The following is a 20268-nucleotide window of genomic DNA, read 5'->3' as shown; positions in this document are numbered from 1 at the left end:
TAAAAATGTTTGAAATTTCCAAAGTTCATGTTCTTTTCACAATTTCCTACAGATATACTAAAAAGTAAAATATGTGAAAATTAAAAATGTATTCAACTTTCATAGACTCAGGTCAAGGTAAACGTGAGAACTTGTGAAGTATAAAGATATGTAAGATAAAAAGGACAATGAAACCTGGTCACAGGACAGAGAAAGTAAAATTTTCTATAATGGAGGTGGAGAGACAACTCTGTAGTTAAGAGCACTGGCTGCTCTTCCAGGACCTGGGCTCAATTCCCAGCACCCATACAGCGGCTTACAGCTGTAACTCCAGCTCCAGGGGATCCAACATGCTTCACTGGCCTCCATAGGCACTACATGCACATAGCTCCGATACATGTATAGGCAAAACACCCACACACATAAAATCACAATAAATAAATCTTCAAAAGAGAAATGAAGAGCCACTGGGATGGACTAGTGGGTAAAAACACCTACTGCTAGGTCTGACAACCCAATTTCAGTGCTAGGGACCCAATGGTAGAAGGACAAAAACCAAGTCCAATTAAGTCCTGTGACCTCTATATGCACACTATTTAACACATATACCCCCTCCTCCTAACAAATAAATATGCAAATAAATGTTTTGTAAAACTGGAGGCCAAATTTAAGAACATATATACAAAAGATATCAGGCAGTGGTGACACACACCTTTAATCCTAGCACATGGGAGGCAGAGGCAGAGGCAGAAGCGGGTGGATCTCTGAGTTAGAGACCAACCAACCTGTTCTACAGTGTGAGTTCCAGGACAGCCAGGGCTACACACAGAAACCCTATCTTGAGAAAGCAAAACAAGAAACAAAAAGAATATACAACAGATGTAACTTAGGAGGCTAATAACCTATATCAGAACTGAGACAAGCCAGCCAGCCATAGTACCTTTATTCTTCCTTTCCTCTTCCAGGAGTTTATTTGTCCTAGCGATGTAGTCATCCTTTAGTTCCAGTTGGTACCTGAGAATCAGAATGACTAAAATGAGGTCTTTGCCATCTACCTGGAGAGACCACTAATCCTGAGGAGCTTATCTGTGGCCCAGCACATCTAAAGTGCCAACATGGCTTAGGAGAAACTTCAAAGTCTCAGTTCTATGGTCAGGCAACTGAATTTTAAACATCAAAGGTCCAATAAACCCTCCATCCTATAAATATAGTCCCAAACTCAATCACACAAAATGAAGGATGTTATCATGGGATTGCTGAAAACAACTACTTTTCCATTGGCCTCAATTCATCAAAGAGCAAAAAAGGAAACAAAGAAAAGCTTACCTAGTATACAACAGATTCTGTGTCCCTGAAGATGGCAAGGCATTCAGTCATTTGTAACTGCCTGTGCAATCTCCTCAAGCCCAACCAGGATAAGAACTTCTGTTCTTAGGGTTTATGTACAATTGAGAGCCTAGTGGCATTATAGCCTTATCAGCAATAGCAAAAGGTATGTTACTATGGGGTTTTACTTATTTTCCTTAGTTATCACTAGTCAGAGATGGGCAAAAAGAAAGAAAAACTCTCCTGTAATGAACATCCCTCACCCCTACACCATTGCTGAAACCAAAGACAAATATTAAAGGTTACTAAATGGGGCATGTACACCTGCCACTGAGAAAAATTACCATCCAATGATCCTTGCTCTGGTATTCTGTTCACTGGCCCATAAAATTCAGACTAGAGGACCTGGAGATGATAGCACACATTTGCTATCACTGAACTTGGGAGCCTAGAGCAAAAGGATCAAGAATTTTGGGCCAACCTGGGCTACATAGCAAGAAGCAGGAGAGAAGGAGGGTAGGCCAAATTAACTGTAGCTGTCATTTTTCATTTCCCTACATCACCTTTTGCTTCATATAGTTTACTTTAGCTCTTTTCTTTTGATTCTGGATTTACAGTCTTGAGAGAACAAAGCACAAGTTCACTATCAAATTCTACCTGAAACAACTTATAATTGTTACTGACATTTATTTCAGTGGCAGCATGGAAAAGATGACTAAAGTAATTAGAATTCCAGTTTTACAACTGATCAGCTATACAAACTAATAAGCAAGACATATGGTGCCCTAAGGTTAAAGGGAATAATTATACAATCTAATACATACTTACATATGCAAGGTTAAAGTAAATCATAAGCCCTCACTGCCAGAGGAGTTATGAATAAGAGTATCTGATGTAATTCTCTATACTGTATGCTTTAGAAACCATCTTAAGCCAGGCAGTGGTGGTGCATGCCTTGAATTCCAGCACTTGAGAGGCAGAGGCAGGCAGAGTTCAAGGCTAGCCTGGTCTACAGAGTGAGTTCCAGGACAGCCAGGGCTAAACAGAGAAACCCTGTGTCAAAAAAAATAGAAACTATCTTAAATATTTATCATAAAGGTATGATCTATCAAAGAAAACAGTTTTGCTCAAACATTGAATCTTGTTATGTAAATAAATATTCGTCTTATTACTTCATCAATTTTGGTTACATTTTCACCGACTTAATTCAAACATATTTCTTTTAAAAACACCCAACAATTACTTTAGAAGTTCAGTTTTGAGTTTCTGATCATAGGTCTCTTCAATATTCTTTAGATTCTGTTCCCGTCTCCGAAGGGCCTCAGCCTCACTTTTATTTTTTTCTTCTTGGAGCTTCTGGGTCCTGAAATTAACCCAAAGAAATTCTGTAGGAATTTTTGTGCAATTTATGTGATTTTTCTAAATAGGAAGTAAAAGAGAAAGTCTCCCTATATTTTACAAACTGTTCTAGTTACTGTCTATCAGACTAGGGAGGGGGCAGAACAGGGCACCTGGCTTAAAGGAGTGGGAAGGCGGCACGGCCAAAGTAATTTCTTACAGGAGAGAACTAACATGTAAAAGGGAGGAACTGACTCTCACAAGCTATTCTCTAACCCCCATGTGTGCACTGCTGTGGCATGCAGGAACACAGTCACACACCAAAAAGTTTTAATTAGTTTTAACTTTTTTAAAAAAAAATTTAAAGAATTTTTTATTTTATGAATAATACACTATAGCTATCTTCAGCCAGTACCACAAGAGGGCATCAGATCCCATTACAAATGGTTGTGAGCCACCATGTGGTTACTCACATTGAACAATTAGTTCAGACTCTCAGGACTCTGAATAGTACTGGAGTACTATCTGGAAGAACAGCCAGTGCTCTTAACCACTGAGCCATCTCTCCAGCCCCTAGTTTTAAAATTAAACACACACACACACACACACACACACACACACACACTGATTACACCATGAGCCCATGCTTACAATTCTAACACTAGACAGGAAGAAGCAGAAGGATCATTGCAAGTCCAAGGCTAGCCTGGTGTACACAGTGAGTTTCAGGTCAGCCAGGGTTAAAAACAGAATCAAAACATATCTCAAAAAAACGAAAACAACAACAACAACAAAAAAAAAAAACCCAAAAAAAAAAACCAAACTAAAGCATAACAAAAACCTGGTTATAGATGGTAAAGTTACAAAAACACAAAAGTTAACTTACACACATAACTGTTTGTTCTATAATACTGTTTACAACTGCTGGATCTAATTCACTAGCACACAGATACTAAAGGCTTAATACCTGCTTTCAACATTTAATAATCTACTGATTAAATACTAAAAAGAGGGGATGACAGAAAGGAATTAAGAAGGAAGGAAGGAGAGAAGGAGAGAGGGAGGGAGAAGTCATATTCTTGCTATACACTGACCTCACAAGGTCTTCCTAGTGAGGCATTTAAATGAGTAGTACTAGCAGAGAACAGCTGTGCTGAGAACCACTACCTAAAAAAGCTCACTGGTTCAAGAACTAAGCAAAAGCTCCAGGTGTCAGGACCAGCACCCTCTGCTGGCTAACCTGGAAAGGCATGGGGGCGGGGGGGGGGGGGGGGGGGGGGGGGGGGGATACACTTAATTTACCAGAATGCTTAGAAGGAGGGGAGAGAAGTGGATTTTAAAAAAGTAGAGAAGAAATCATGAACTGAGCCCGAGTAAACAATACCAATAAAGACAGCAACAATTTCTTTAATGTATCAAGACTTCTAAAGAACATATGAATGCTAAGAGCAAATTCTAATTGGGGAAAAAAGTTATATACATGCTACAGATTATGAGCTTCCTAGGAGTCCCAGGTAAGAACTGAAGGATGAAGCATCCTGAGCACTTAGGAAACATTAAGTAGCACCCCTGCTCCCATCATGAGAAATGCTTCTATACCAGATGAGCCAACTTAGAACTGAGTTCCTTACTGGAGTACAAAGTAGGTAAATGAAGGCCAGGACACCTGGAGTTCAGCTACATACATGAGACAATCAGGTCTGATAACTAAGGTAGGAGTGAAGCACACAATCTATAGAAACATCAGGAGATTATCCAAGTTGTCCAGCCTCAGGGCAGTCTGACAGAAATATTTCCCCATGGTTTCAAATAATTATCTAATACTTTATAAGAAAACCCCCAAGTTATAGCTTCTAAATCAGTTGATACCACCTTCAGAGCCAGAAACACTCCCTGGTAATTTTGTTTTATTTTGTTTTGGTTTGGTTTGTTTTTAGGCAGGGTATTAACATCATGAGAAACATCCATGCCAAGTCAAGTTGGACTGTTCTATTTCATTGTTTTCAGTATAGTAGCAGGTCTGAACACCTGATTCAAATATCCAGGCTAGACTAGAACTCACCATGGAGCTTAAGCTGGTCCCAAACTCATGGAAATCATCCTGCCTCACTCTTCCAAAGACCTGGGATTACAGACACTAGGCTTTTATTTGGCTGGGAGATAACTCAGTAAATAAAGTGCTTTCTGTGAAAGCATGAGTACCCGCAGTCACATCCCCAGTACATATAAAAGCCAGGCGTGGTATGGGAGATGACAGAGACACTTGGATGCCCAAAGTTGCCTGTCTAGATAGTCTAGTCAATCACTGAGCTTCAGGCAAACCAATGAAAGACCCAGAAAAAAATATGGAGATGAATGATAAAAGAAACCACCTTACATTAACCTCTGACCTTAGAGACACACATGGATAAGTGCACCTGCATGTAACCTTGCAGGCCACACACACACACACACACACACACACACACACACACACTTTTAGTTTAGAAAAGGCTAGAAAATTTTGACATAATACTTAGTATAACTTTTTCATATCCAAAAAGAACACATTTATTACTTACAATTCAAAAGCTTCGATTCGTTCCTTCAGCTCTGATTCTCTAGCTCTAAGCAAATCTATATCATTTAGTAGAAGCTGTCTTTGAGCATAAATTTCTTTTGTTTCCATCTGCATAGGAAAGCATTTACTTTTAGCAAGCAAGCACAGTTAAATAAAACCCTGGAACTCAGACAATGTTTCCTTATTCTAGAACACAATGAAAGCTACAGATACTTGGGGGAACACTTTCTCCTTGAAGAGATTTCAATGAAGATTTGTTTTTAAAGTAATACTGTGGTTGAACAAAAATGTACTTCCTGTACACACAACAAAAATTAGTCCCTCAATGAATGGTAAACTACATTGCCATTATAGATTCTAGCTCTTTATCATCCCTCATATTGAATTACTCAAGAATTTGGTAAGTACAGCAAGAAAAACTTTAAATATGCATATTCAATAATAAAATTCCCAAAGAAGATAATCTCCCTGGTAATTTATGATGCCTAAATGTTTATAGATCATTCTGACTCCACTTACAGGCTCAGGTGAATTCCCAATTGAATGGGCCATCCCATCAGCTAACAAACACCACCAAGAGTAGAAAAGGTCCTCATCTTTACAGAGTTCACAATTTGGTTGAGGGAGGGAGAAACAATGACAAAGGGATGTAATGATTTCTTAATTGAAGTATACGAAGACCACATGCAGGAATAACACATGTATGAGCCACTCAGTGAGCTGGGAAAGAAGCCACTAAGGTGACATCAAGCTAGGTCTTTGAAGAAACAGTACAGCCTTATCAGGGACGGATGTGGACGAGCATCCAAAGGCATGGTATAGCCAAAGATGATGATAATCTTTAATACTTTCAGGTAATATTAACTAAATAGAGATCTAGGCAGTTACCTACATTAAAAATAAAGTTATTAGTCTAAACATAACCTAGTATCTTAAACATCTATGCCTATTTTCATATATGAAAATAGTTCATTTCCCAGATACACTAGATACATACTACAGGGGTCCTATACATGCTGGATAGGTCTTATTGAAAAGCACCACCAGCAAGGGTGAACTCTAGTGGGAAGCACTCCTATTTTGAACATTTTCTAACAACTGCTCTGGATGAACACTGAAAATGGTGCAAGTCCTGTCTGACTGAAGACATTGAAGACATTCAAATGAGCAGCTCTGAACACAGCTACTCCTGGGTCATCCTGAGACTGTCATGTATCCCTTCATTTCCTTCAGGATGGGGGCCACTCATGTTCTTACCTGCTTTTCTTTGCTCTCTTCACCCCCTTAGCAGAGCACCAAGGTCTTTAATTCTTGAAGCCGCCATTCTCAGGTCTAATTAAGCTTAGCAAAACACCATTCCTCAATCCTTTCTACCTTCCCAACCTCACAGATGACTCTTCCCCAAAGCCAGAACCAAAACCTCTTTCCAAGCACATGGTTTGCTCTGCCACTTCCTGGCTACTGCCTGAGCTGGGTGTTGCAATGTTAACACCCTCTCTGCTTTAAAAAGCTACTACCCCTCATCCATACAAACTATTTATCTCCAAGCCTCTCCTTAGAGCCCTCTCCAATTTGCCTGACAAGGCTGAGCCTGTTGCTGAGTCTCTTTTAATCCGTGTGGACATTTACCCCAGTTCTTTCTTTTTGACCACTGCTGAGCAAAGGCTCCATGAGCTTGTCAAAGCTCAGCCTTCTCTATATTCCTGACAGCAGTCCTACCTGGCCCCTAGAGAGCCTGGTTCCAGCCACTGTCCTTTCTAGATCTTTCTTCTACAAAGCTACTGACAGCAGCAGAACACAGACACCCATTATGCCCATATATTACCTCTCTGTGTTTTTTAATTCTTTCCAGAGTATTCTTTTCCTGAGAAATGAGGGCTTCATTTTTTGCTTGACAAGTTCTTTCAAATTCATTCCGGAACTCAGTCAATTCTTTTTCATACTTCCTTTTCTCTTCCATCTTAACTTTTGTTATTTCGGCTTCTCTAAAATATTTCAGCTATGAATTGAACACAAAGACTAAAAATAGTTCCTTAAAAACAGTATAAATTCACTCTTCATTCACTCCAGTCCTTAATAAAAGGCTCTAGATGGCCCCCACATAGCCAAGGTTAAGCCAGTAGAAGATAAGTCTGCGAGTGACTCTCATCAATAGCAGCAAGGGCTACAGCTTACCTTCTGACACATTTCTACCTGAAGCTGATGTTGTATTTCTTTCTTATACTCATTTAACTTTTTCTCTAAAGATTCTAGCTTGGGATGGTGAGGAAAAGCATCTGCAAATTGATCGTCGATAAGCTGAAATTTCTCGGCTATTAAAGAAAAACAACACAGTCAGTTAGGAAATATAAAATCAACTCAGTAAGTTATGCAAGAGGCCCAAAGCAGACTAAAAGGAAAGTGTAGAGATGTCTGCTACCTACTTTGAAATATATTAAAAACCTGAGATTAGCGGACAGATAAGTGATGAACAAGTATAATGCTAATTTCACAGTAACATCTATGTAAGCAAATAGTCATTGTAACATTGTTTCAACTGTTCTGCATGTTTGGAAATGTTGATAATAAATTGGAGAGGGGACAAATACAAATCAATCTCTTCTCAGTTTTTAAGTGCAGAAGGCATGAATTGGAGTTAAATTAAATTTGACACACATTCCAAAAAAAGACTTTAAAAGTATAAAAACTATGTACTTTAATTCTTGCCTTCTACAGATAAGGAACAAATGGCCACAGAGTTTGAATGACTTCCAGAGGGCTAAGCAACTATAGCACAACCAGGCTCAAGTGAGGCCTACTGACTTTCTCATACCAGATCTCTTTTCAGTCCTTAAACCCACCCCAGAGAGTCAAACCAGCTATGAAGCAGAGAATAAACATGAACATGGAGTACAATATTTCTCTCTCTCTCTCTCTCTCTCTCTCTCTCTCTCTCTCACACACACACACACACACACACAAATAATCACCAAAGGGTACACAGGGAAAAAATGGAGAGCAGGAGTAGATTAAAACATTGAGTGTTTGTGGCAGGCAAAATTGTGGCCATGTTTTTCCAGCCACTTCACTTATTTTCCAAATGAGCCTTAACCACACAGTTTGACACAATACTTTCTAGCCACATACTGAGTATTTGAAATTAGATCAATCTGGGTACAGCTGTGCTCTGAGTGAAAATAACGCACCACATCTTCAAGAATTGCCATAAAAATGGATGTGAAATATCTCACTAATATTTTTATACTATCTGCTTGCTGAAATATCTTGAATGCTTTAGGTTAAATAATTAAAATGTATTTCACCTGTTTCTTTCCATCTTTTTAAATGTAGCCACTAGGAAATTTAAAATTTTCTATGTGCTTTGTATTACTGGAAAATTCCCATTTGCAATGAACACACATTTTGCTAATGGTATTAAAATTATACTTAAGGGCCTAGCTGGAGAATATAGCTTTGTAAATAATGGATTCCTTATCTTCCTCTAAGTTAAAGGCACTACCAAGGATGAGCCAAAAAGTTGATTAACTTATATTATCAATATAGAGAACTGCTTTCCATCTCTTTTGACATAAAACCAAAAGGTAGTGTCTTCTTTGCTTCCTGTTGTTATAACAAGCACCATGACCAAAAGCAACTAGGGAAGAAAAGGGTTTATATTTTCAGCTTATACTTCAGGTCACAGACCATTACTAAGGGAGGTCAGGCAGAAACTCTAGCAGAAACACAGAGGAATGCTTACTGCCTTGCTCCTTGGCTCATACTCAATTTTATATATAGAACAGAACCCCGACCTAAAGTTAATGCTGCCCACAGTGGGCCAGGCCCTCTCACATTGTACAAAACAAATCCTTACAGAAATGCCCATAGCCCAATCTGATGGAGGCAATTGTTCAATTGAGAGTCTTCTAAAGCAACTCTAGCTTGTATCAAGTTGACAGTATAAACTAGATAACATAGGTAGGAAGATACTATAGAAAGGTATAGAGTGCAAAATTTCTAGGCCTTGGACTTTACCCAGATGGGGGTTTCCAAGCTGTTCTCCCTGCTGAGGACTTCAGTTTCCACTCTCCAGTGAAATGATGGGACAATGACTGCTCTAACTCTTTGCAAACAGTTTGTAACATACAGAGGTGGTTTGAATAAAAATACCCCACCCCCTACCATGGGTTCATATATTTGAACACTTAGTAACCAGGGAGTAGGACTATTTGATAGGATTAGGAGGTGTGGCCTTGCTGGAAGAAGTATGTCACTGAGGATGGATTTGTGGTTTCAAATACCAAAGCCAGGCCCAGGAGCTCTCTCTTCCTATTGCCTGCAGATCTTAATGTAGAACTCTCAACTACTTCTCCAGCACCATATCTGTTTGGATGCTGCCATGCTCCTCACCATGATGACAATGGACTAAACCTCTGAACATGTAAGCAAGCCCCAACTAAAATACATTTTTTCAAAGCAACAGAACACTGTCCAAAACATATACTAATTTAATGGCTAAAAATATAGTCAGAGAAGACATGCGTTTCCTAGTTAAGAGATTTAAACTCTACAAGTTAGTAAGAACTTGGTCCTTGGCATCCTTGTACGACTGGCCAGTGTAGCTCTGGCATTAAGAAGGATATATTATGAAAGTGGAAAGCAATTCCTAGTCCCTCCAGCAACACGATTCCAGAAAAAATGAGTTTCTTTGTCATCTACGTACAAACAGCATTTTTTCCAGATCAAGGAAAGTAATCATATAGTATAATAATTTTCTTCTTCAAAAAACAAAACAAAGCCAAGTGAGGTGGTATGCATCAGTAAATACCAGCATTCAGAGGAGACAGAGGCAAGACAATCAGTAGTTTGAGGCCAGTTCCATTTACACAGTGAATTCAAATCCAGCCAAGGCTAAATAGTGAGACCCTGTTTGAAAAATAATCAGGCAAATGCAAAAATAATAACAGAATTGAAGTAAAAAGGCTATAATTACCTAGAGACACTTGGCCAGGAAATGTGGTTGTCTGAGTTTCCACATCACAGCTCTCTTTAGCTTGATGATATTCTGCCAACTCCTTTAAGAAACTCATAAGAAAACCTAAAAGTGTAACATACATAGTTTTAAGAACATCATTCAATTATTTCTTTATTGCTGTTTATGAGTCTTGATTTATAGCATTATCGTTTGATTACCAAGGAAAGGTCTTTCCAAGCATGATATAAATATGAATAGAGATTGCTATAACTAAAAAAATATATAAATTTACACACGGCATAAAATAAGCTCAAAAGACAAAAAATATACAGGGAAAAACAGAGAAGTCTCATTGTAATGTCAAAGAACTCTTACAAATCAGTACAACAAAAAAGTAGGAAAAGAAATGGACAAAGTTTAAATGGAAGAAAATTTAATTAGAAAAAATGAATTCCCTTTAAATGTTAAACAAATACACAATACCCATAAATAAATGCAAATTAATAACATAAAAGAGAGACCACATTTTTTTCGCATAACACTGTTAAGATTGAATCACTGATAATGTCAAGTGCTGACATGGGAATCAATTAGAGCAATTAGTTAAGTGTCCCCAAATTTTAACCTGGTCATTTTCAGTTTACACTGCTGTACTACCTTTAAGTAAGGGCACAAAGTATGTATGATGCATACTTACTGCTTCTTATAGCAAAAAGCAAGCAACAACTGAGTCTCCTTCAATAGGGATTTAAATATGTTCTTTAAAAATGATCTAAACAAGTTGAAAGGACTCCTGCTTCATCAGCCAAAGTATAATCCTTTATCCCTTTAGTACAAAGATTCTTTGTACTAAAGATTTTAAAACTCTACTCCCACAAATGTAGCTTCCTTTAAGTTCCTGCTTACAAACAAATTACTCCCTTATCTAAAAATCATACACTAACTACCTAAACTCTCGATCATAATGGGAGTCAGTTTTCTCCTTCCACCATGTGGATCCTGGGGATGGAACTCCCGCAGTCAGGATTGGCAATAGGTACCTTTATGCACTGACCCATCTTGATGGCCCCAAATTCCCATTCTAAAAGTGATTAAGTTGGCTCTTAATATCTAACTATCAAGTACAATACAGTCCAATTCAACTGTTAGGCTCCACTAACTTTCAAAGTCAAGAAGCTCAGTACTCTCCAAGCCCAAGTGAGAACATTACAATAACACTGTTTGGCCACAGTCTATATTTCATCCAGGGATCACCTAATCTCCTAAATTTGATGTGTAGTTCTCCTTGTACTGATTTTTTGCCAAAATTAACAAAAGGTTAATGGCTAGCCAAAGAGCTCTGCCCAAATTTTGGCACTTGGATGCTTAACACAATTGCTACTCAATATCTCCATGTTCCAGAAATGTTACCACAGTAAGCTGGTAGCAGGTGTTAGTCAGATGTTTTTTTGAACCAGAAGCACTAAGTAGGCTACGGAAACATGGGCAATATTCTTTTAAAAATAATACAAATATCTATAGTAAAGTGAATTATTCCTAAATATTGCTTCAAGCTCTATATTTTCTTCTCAACATTTTGGCCACAGCTATTAGTGGCACATAGTTTAGCCCAGTGCTTTCTTGTATGGCAGCCATGTGGGTGACTGAATTTAAATTCAACTAAAATCAAGTTCATTGTTCAGTCAGAGTAAGTAGCCCCATTTCAAGCACCACATGACCTTAGTGGCAACCACAGGAGACAGCAGAGATAAGCATTTCCATTAAAATCAGAGTTACACTAAATAGCATACTGCCTTAGAGTTCAGAATGTAGCCTTATCTATTCATTTACTTAGCAGAATGCAATACAATATAGTCATCTTTTGCAGGGCGATGGTGGCGCACGCCTGTAATCCCAGCACTCTGGGAGGCAGAGGCAGTCAGATTGCTGAGTTCGAGGCCAGCCTGGTCTACAGAGTGAGCTCCAGTGCAGCCAGGGCTACACAGAGAAACCCTGTCTCGAAAAAACACATTATAGGGGAAATAGATGGTGTTTAACAAAGTAAATAGCAGAATGTTAAGATTGTATTTCACTGATTGGAAACATGAGATTTTATTTGAGGTGCTTAACAATTTCAGAGTGCTAAAATCCATAACCATCATGAAAGAGAGCATGGCATATTTAAACAACCACAAAGAGGTCATTTACAAGAACGTATAAAAATACCACACGAGATAGTGATAGTTCACTGACATAAGTTCGATGATTTGGCTAGGCCGCCTGACTGTTGAGCTCCAGGTGTCCTCCTGTCTCCACCCCACCCCACCCCACCCGCCACCCATGCCCAATGGTGAGGGGGCACATTAAAAAAACCAAAATTAAAAAAAAAACAAAAAAAAACAAAAAAAAACCCCTCCTAATACATTTACTATTTCTTAAATTCCATTTGAGAGGGATATCTAATATATAGTCAGCTCACGTTACTAGTTTTGTTCAGGGGAGGGGGTTATTGTATAAATGTTCTAAACAGCAGGTATTCTGTAAATAGCATTTTCATTTGCTAGACTCTTGACTACTGTCTGCAGTGTCCTTACTTGAATATCTAAGACTTAATAAAAAGAGAGAAATGTGGGAGAAATAATCCATTTTTATCAAGATAATATGTGAATGGTTTCTTGATTTCATTCTAGTTAAATTTCCCATTCTTCTCCCTGGCAACCACTAGCTTCGCATTTTTGTAAGCAGTAGCACATAGAAAGATCTTGCTATTCTCCACAAAGATGAAGACTCCTACCTTTTTGGTTTTCTTTATCAAATCCTGAAATCTGTTAAAAGAAAAGATTTACCTTTATTAATTGCTCATTTAATCAAAAGCAGCAAATCAAAGTAGATCATAAAAACAATCTTACCAACGATTTATAGAGACTAGATGAGGGACTAATCCGAATGAGTTGTAGTAGATCCTGCATAGTAAATATCTTAAAGAGAAAAAAGAAAAATAAAAGATTAAGTAGCCACGGTAATCTGAATATGCTTGGCCCATGGGAAGTGGTACTAGGAGGAGTGGTGGCCTTGCTGGAAGAAATTTCTCGCTAACAGGGTAGGCTTTGAGGTCCTATGCTTAAGCTCTGCCCAGGGAAGAAAAGAGCCTCCTGCTGAAAAAAAGTCCCCTCCTGCCTGCCTTCAGATCATGATGTAGGTCTCTCAGCTCCTTCTCCCGCACCACATCTGCCTGGATGCTGCTATGCTCCCTGATAATGGACTGAACCTCGGAAACTGTGATCTAGCCCCCAATTAAATGTTGTAGTTTATAAGAGTTGTCTCGGTCATAGTGTCTTGTCACAGTAATGGAAATCCTAACACATTAGCCAAACTTTTGGACAAGTTTAAATGGTTAAGATGTTACTGAATATAAAATTAAGACTCATTTCAGATTCAAAATAATATTACAGTTAACCCAATATATAATAAATATATTGAGGTCAAAAAAATCAAATAGTTTGTTACTTCATTTATTTAGTGCATATGTGTGTTAGGAGGGTATGAACATGCTATGGTATACATGTGGAGATCAGAGGACAAATTGTAGGAAATTAGTTCAACCCATATGGGTCCTGGCACTCCAACTCAAGCCATCAAACCTTCATAACAAGTACCTTTATCTACTAAGTGATCTTGCCTGCCCAGATAAAATATCTTAAATGAAATAATAACCTCCAAATACTAATAGGAATGGAAGAAATGATTAATGCCTTACAGATTACACTCAACTATCTGGTGAACTTGTGGCTATATGAATGAATTTCAGGATCCTTATAGTTATTTAAAACTGTAAATAAACTCCAGGTTTTACTATTCTTACAATGAATGACTAGTTCATGCCTGAAATTTTTTTACTGAATATATTCTTTATTTACATTTCAAACGTTATCCCCTTTCCCAGTTTCCCCCACTCCCAGAAATCCCCTATCCTATCATACCTCCCACTACTTCTATGAGGGTGTTCCTCATCCCACCCTACTCCCACCTCCCCACCCTTGATGCCCCTACACTGGGGCATCTATCGAGTCTTCATAGGACCAAGGACCTCTCCACCCACTAATGTCTGGCACACGCTGGTAGAATTTGCTAAAGAAGGCAGAGGCAGGAGGATCATGAGTTTGAGGCCAGCCTGGGCCTGAACTATTTTTAATCACACAGAAACTACTAATGATATGAACTGGTTTAATTATTACTGCAATTATATAACTATTACACAGTAAAGAAAATTATAAAATATATCATTAGAAAGATGAGCTAAAATGAATTCTTGTTTTAAGAAAGTGTCTTATTATGTATATCTGGTTGGCCTAGGACTCACCAAGCTGACCTAAAATATGGGATTTTTGTCTGTTGTCTAGTGCTGAGATTACACATGTACCCCCATGCCTAGTTTAAAAAGTAAATTATTTATGCCGTCAAATTGAATACAGTTGTTAATAAAGTACAGCATATACAAAGTTCAATCTTTCTTTAGAATACCAACATTGTTCATATTTCTTAAAAGTTTTAGACAATTACAAACAACACAGAGAAAACACCAGGAATGAACCCTACTGTAAAAGTTAGACTTGATTGACAATTAAGTGTCAATTTGGAATAGTTGACTGCAGGAAATATATCCCTAGATGTGGGATATTGACAGTGTGGGACTCTGAATGTGGGGGAGGAGAGTATTATGAAAACCACACTCAATTCTACTGCAAACCTAAAACCATTCCAAACACAAAATTCTATCTTAGGTAATATATAGGTACTGAGAAGCTTGTTAAATATTACTTTAAAGTAATTAATAAAATGGATTATTATGTTCAGTAGTGATGAGAACTAGTTAAAATCATCAGAGTGATTCATAAGACATGTGCTTTTATAGTTGGGAACATTATAGATTTTCTTAAATTATGTGTTTTGCACTTCTCTGATGTAACTATAAAGCAGAGAAATATCTGCAGCAATCTAAAAGGAACACATGTTAGAAATCAAAATGTTCTGCCCTGTAACACTATTTAGAAGCTACTCATTGTGTGTAAATCAAAATCACTTCACTTGTCTACAGTCTGAATCTTCATTTGGAACACATGTGCTACCTGCAGTGTACCTAGTACAGTATCAGTTTCACAGTGAACATTAGAGAAATGGCAGATACCAGTCTAATTTAAACCACATGGACTGTAACGTTACTTTTAGCTTCATGCAGAGTCCCACACTGTCAATATCCTACATCTGGGGATATACTGGCTGTAGTCAACTATCCTAAACTGAGGTGTAATTGTCAATCAAGTCTTTTACATAGGGTTCATTCCTGGTCTGTCTCTATCTCTCTGTGTCTGTGTCTGTGTCTCTCTGTCTCTCTGTCTCGCTCTCTCGCTGTGTGTGTGTGTGTGTGTGTGTGTGTGTGTTGTTTGTAATTGTCCAAAAGTTTTAAGAAATAGGAACAATGTTTGTATTCTAAAGAAAGATTGAACTTTGAATATGCTATACTTTATTAACAACTGTATTCAACTAAATAGTGACTCCACACATTGATATTTTACAAAAGACTAAAATACCAAAGCATTAACAAAAGTCACATTTGGTACTCATTTGTTATCTAACAAATATGTTTTGTTCAGGAATAGCATCAAAGATGAACAAGAAATGAAGTTAGCCAGTCAAGGGACAAGCAGGGTAACTATGTAGCACTTCACAGTTACTAAAGGAAGAAACTGTCAAAATGAAATTCAAAACCGCCAGACTTTACCTTTTCTTTTGCCAAACCACTTTCTGGAAAGAAAACAGAAAGTGAATATTCATAGCCACATCTTTGTAAGTGATCTGCCACCAGGGAGTTCGAAGCACCTATTAGGAGGGCGCTCCCTTCCACTGAAATGGATGGAGGCTTCACTTCTCCACTCAGGACAGGATGTATCAATTCATGAATTAGCTGGTTTCGGAGTTGAGTCTAGTGTATAAAAAAAAAAAAAAGGAGTTACATTTCACCACAGTAAAAATACGCACAGATCTGTCCCATCATTGAACTCTAATTTTCAAAATGACTCTGGATCTATGGGCAAAAGGTAGGAAGCACTTCTTTCACAATTTCTCTTACCCATCAGTAGACTTGGGCAAAACCTTTCTTTTCCTAGCTGCTAAAAACCACTGTCCACAGATTATAACTTGACTACTCAAAAAGCAATTTCAACTGCTTGTTATCAGGAAATCAAGCCAAAGGGGAAATTCTGTCACTTCATTCCAACTGTGAATTGTGGCAGGCTCTGAAATTATTGGCTCAATCCAGTTCTTGGGCATAATACTGATCAAAATAAAACTTAGTTATTTTTTATTTGTTTGTTTCCCGGGACAGGGTTTCTCTGTGCTGTGCGGGAACTCACTCTGTAGATGGATCAGTCTGACCTCAAATTCAGAGATCTACCTGCCTCTACCACCTAAGTACTGGGAATAAAGGTGTAAGCCACCACACTCAGTTTAAAATTTAGTTTTTTATCTCAGAAATGGTCTTAACTAGACCAAAAATAAAGAAACAGATGATTTGACAAGTTTCATTTTATACCTAAATTGGATGTAGGAGAAGATGCCTGTAATCCTAACACTAGGAGAGGGAGGAGGAGCACCAAGTTTGAGACAGTATAGTAAGACACTGTTTCAAAAACCACAAAAATTATGACAAAATCCAGAAAACGAACAAAAGCACCTATACATAAATGACTTGGTAATTGACTATAAATACAAATTCATTTCAAATAAAAGGAGAATATAAATTAAGCACTAAATTCCATAAAATTTACATTATAACTCACCTATATCAGTCTCTAAACTAGGAAGGAAAAATGAGCTAAGTTTGAGAAAATCAAAACTTGTGCCCTGCTTTTCATCCAGTTGGGTAATGGACTGAACACGGACGCAGCCATGCTGAAGCTGTGAACAAGACTTGCACAAAGGGGCACAGATAAAGTTATCCATTGGTCAAGACCAAAGCAAACTGAGACGTGAGGGACTATCAAGTCTAGAGTATGGCATGCCCAGAATGCAAAGATTGTTCAATAGTAAAGATTAATAAAGTATATTCAACCCAGGTGGTTAAATCCAGAATTATTAATGGAGTTGAATGTAAAAGATCAAGCCTTTCTAACATCTCAAATGTGAGAGCAGAGGAGATGGCTCAGTTGATGAAATACTTTCTGTGCAAACATGAAATCCTCAGTTCAGTCCCTACCATACACATAAAAAGCTAGTATGAAAGTCAGTGCTTGTAATTCCAGCACTGGGACGTGGGTGGAGGGAGGGGAGTGGAGACAGGAGGACACCTGGAGCTCAACAGCCAGCAAGCCTAGCCCAATCAGCGAGCTTAGGTCAGTGAGAGAGAAACCCTGTCTCAAAACACAATGTGGATGACTCACAAATACCTACACAGGACCAAGCATGCATGCAAATGCATCTACACACACAGGAACCAGAACACACATGTGCACACCAACACAAAAGGGAGTAAACATCCAATGGCATGAGAATTTAAAAAGTTTGGCTTGACCCAATGAATATTACACATCAATATTTGTATAGTCAGATTAAAGCAGAACACGGAGGGGAAAGTACTGCAACAAAAATAGAAAAGAAGATCAATCATTTTTATAGAAAAAAACTCTTAAAATACTACCACTCTAACTTTAAAGTCTCATGGAAAAAAAGCCAGAAAAGTACAATCAAAATGAAGCAGAAAATGACTGAAGCAGTAATTTTCAGTGTTACCCTGCTAAAGGGTATAAGGGCAACAGTGAAACAAATATTCCCAAACTGCTTGGGAAACATACAATAACAATCCGTCCACAGCCAGATGGACACACTGCTAAAAATGCTCTTACTGCAAGATATAATGGCCCTGGCCTAACACCCAGTCCTCAGGAAGGAAGCAGATCACTGCAAACTGGCCAAAGTAGACTCATACCCTTTTACTCAGAAAGGCGGGTCTCTATACTAGGCAGGAAATGGCAGGTGCAACAAATAGAACAGGTCAGGTGGAAACCTGGGTAGAAGCTACACATTCAATAGGAGGCAGCAACCTAACTGACCTCTGACTGGTCAGGATGAATCTGCTATCACTAAAAATAAGAATTTCCAGGCTGTTCTCGAACTCCAGATCCTCCTGTCTCTGCTCATTCAGCAAATCCTACCGGCCTGCACCACCAGAACCAGATTTTGGGGCTGGAGAGATGGCTCAGCAGTTAAGAGCACTGACTACTCTTCCAGAGGTCCTGAGTTCAATTCCCAGCAACCACATGGTGGCTCACAACCATCAGTAATGGAATCTGATTCCTTCTTCTGGAGTGTCTGAAGACAGCAACATAAAAAAGGGTTTCAAGCAACTTGTGGAAACAGGGAAAGGATCCTCATATAATCTAAATTTTAAAATGATATACACACCTACAGCACTTTATAGTTATAAAATGTATGATTTTTCTCTTTTCTGTATTTTCCAGACAAGTTTTAAATATTTTTATAATGTTAATAAAACAATTAAGAGTAGGAGAAATCAGGCTCACCTTTCCTTAACTTCCAATTCTATATGTAAAATATATTCTAAAAGATACATTGCAAAGAAACACATTGAACTACCTCCCTCCCTTGCTGTTACCCAAACTTAAGATGTACTAGTACACAGTTGCTATTCATCTAAAATAATCACTCTAAAATATCTTACTTGTATTTACTATTAGTGAGACAGGGTATCACCACAAAGTCTTGGCTGACTGGAACTGGCTATTTGGCCCAGCTCCCCTCCAACTCACAAGAGATCTGCCTGCCTCTGCTTCCCAAGTGCTGTGATTAAAGGCATGCAACAATACAGCTGGTACCATTTCATTATAGTTTTTAAAAAAATCAATTTCTCAGACTGTTACACAGTTAAGGAGTACCTTCGTATTTTCTAGATAGTGTCACACAGACTGGGCTTCATTCTGATGTTCTCAGACATGTATACCACTGTACTGTGCTCACATTTACCTTCCCACTACTTCTCCAGTCCTGTCATTTCCTCGCAATACTCCCCCTCCTGCTCATTACATGTATTACATGGTAATATATGCATACATTATTACATGGTCAAATCTAGACTGTGAACAAGATTTGTAAGAGCAGCTTAGTTTTATGGCATTGTGTTCATTATACACGTTTTGTGCTACCTTAATGTCAGTTCAATAAATCGACTATATGCTCTTTTAAAAAGACGACTGAAACTCAACATTTTCAGAATGCAACTCACGAATACAATCGATGTTTCAGTATTTTAGAAAGCCAAGCTCTGGATCAATTTAAATGTGGAACTACCTGCTGGTAAAGGTTGCACTTGGGGAAGTAACGACACAATCATGTCTAAATCTGATACCTTAAGCGTGTCCAGTATACCCCGATCCTTAAACGTCTGGTATAGCTTTTTGCGCAGTTCATCTTGACTCAACTCATCACACTTGGGAATGGTGGACTGAAAAGAGAAAATGATGAGTTACCTGGTGGCAAAGGGGACCTAAATTTTGGAAATCAGACCAGTGACTTCACCGGAAGCCCTAAGATGCTTAATGAAGCTTTAATGAACATCAAACAAAGAGACGTCCTTTCCAAAAAAAAAAAAAAAAAAAAAAAAAAAACTGTTAAGTGGCAGGTGGAACTACCTGAGCCATCGTTCTCTGCTTACTCCCGAGCTCGTCCCTCCACGGTTGGACTCCTTGACCCGGGACAGGCTGCAGGGGGAGAGAGCCTTTGAACTCCGAGCCCAGCCTGTCTCTGAGGACCTGGAGGAACAAGACAGCTAAACCTTCAGCCCATTACTCCGTCAAACACGCGCACTTCCTCCCTCAGTTACGAAGGGGGGCGGGGGTGTGACCTAGGAGGGACTCTGGACTGAATAAAGACGGAAATCACAAGCGACGGGCCAGTAGAGGCCGCTCAGTAGACAGTTTTCACAGCTCCATAGCTCATTGCTACACTGCCGTCTGCCCGCTCAACCGGCCCAACGTCGTCCTGGCCTAGAGAAACTGCCAAATTTTGGCCCGCTGTGACGTCTGCGGGAGCTTAGACCGGAAGTCCCGGTCACTTCTCGCGA

At 38.7% G+C, this 20268-nt stretch overlaps 1 protein-coding gene across 1 annotated transcript in view; it reads right to left on the bottom strand.

Moving 5' to 3' along the window:
* The window catches only part of Ofd1 (OFD1 centriole and centriolar satellite protein), a 39465-nt gene extending 19266 nt beyond the window's left edge, over window positions 1–20199 (bottom strand). Inside the window, exons 1-11 of the mRNA XM_052170064.1 lie at window positions 19838–20199; window positions 19555–19650; window positions 15916–16116; window positions 13046–13114; window positions 12931–12961; window positions 10176–10280; window positions 7379–7515; window positions 7029–7202; window positions 5205–5311; window positions 2549–2668; window positions 920–993 (exon numbers count right to left, since the gene is read on the bottom strand). Of these exons, the coding sequence (XP_052026024.1) occupies window positions 920–993; window positions 2549–2668; window positions 5205–5311; window positions 7029–7202; window positions 7379–7515; window positions 10176–10280; window positions 12931–12961; window positions 13046–13114; window positions 15916–16116; window positions 19555–19650; window positions 19838–19846 (1123 nt within the window). The 5' untranslated portion in view covers window positions 19847–20199. The remainder of the gene's footprint in view (window positions 1–919; window positions 994–2548; window positions 2669–5204; window positions 5312–7028; window positions 7203–7378; window positions 7516–10175; window positions 10281–12930; window positions 12962–13045; window positions 13115–15915; window positions 16117–19554; window positions 19651–19837) is intronic.
* Between the last annotated feature and the right edge of the window lie 69 nt (window positions 20200–20268).

Source organism: Apodemus sylvaticus, chromosome X, assembly GCF_947179515.1.
Source record: "Apodemus sylvaticus chromosome X, mApoSyl1.1, whole genome shotgun sequence".
Lineage (NCBI taxonomy): Eukaryota > Metazoa > Chordata > Mammalia > Rodentia > Muridae > Apodemus > Apodemus sylvaticus.
The sequence above is the reverse complement of the archived record's forward strand: the minus strand, read 5'-3'. Positions and strand labels throughout refer to the sequence as shown.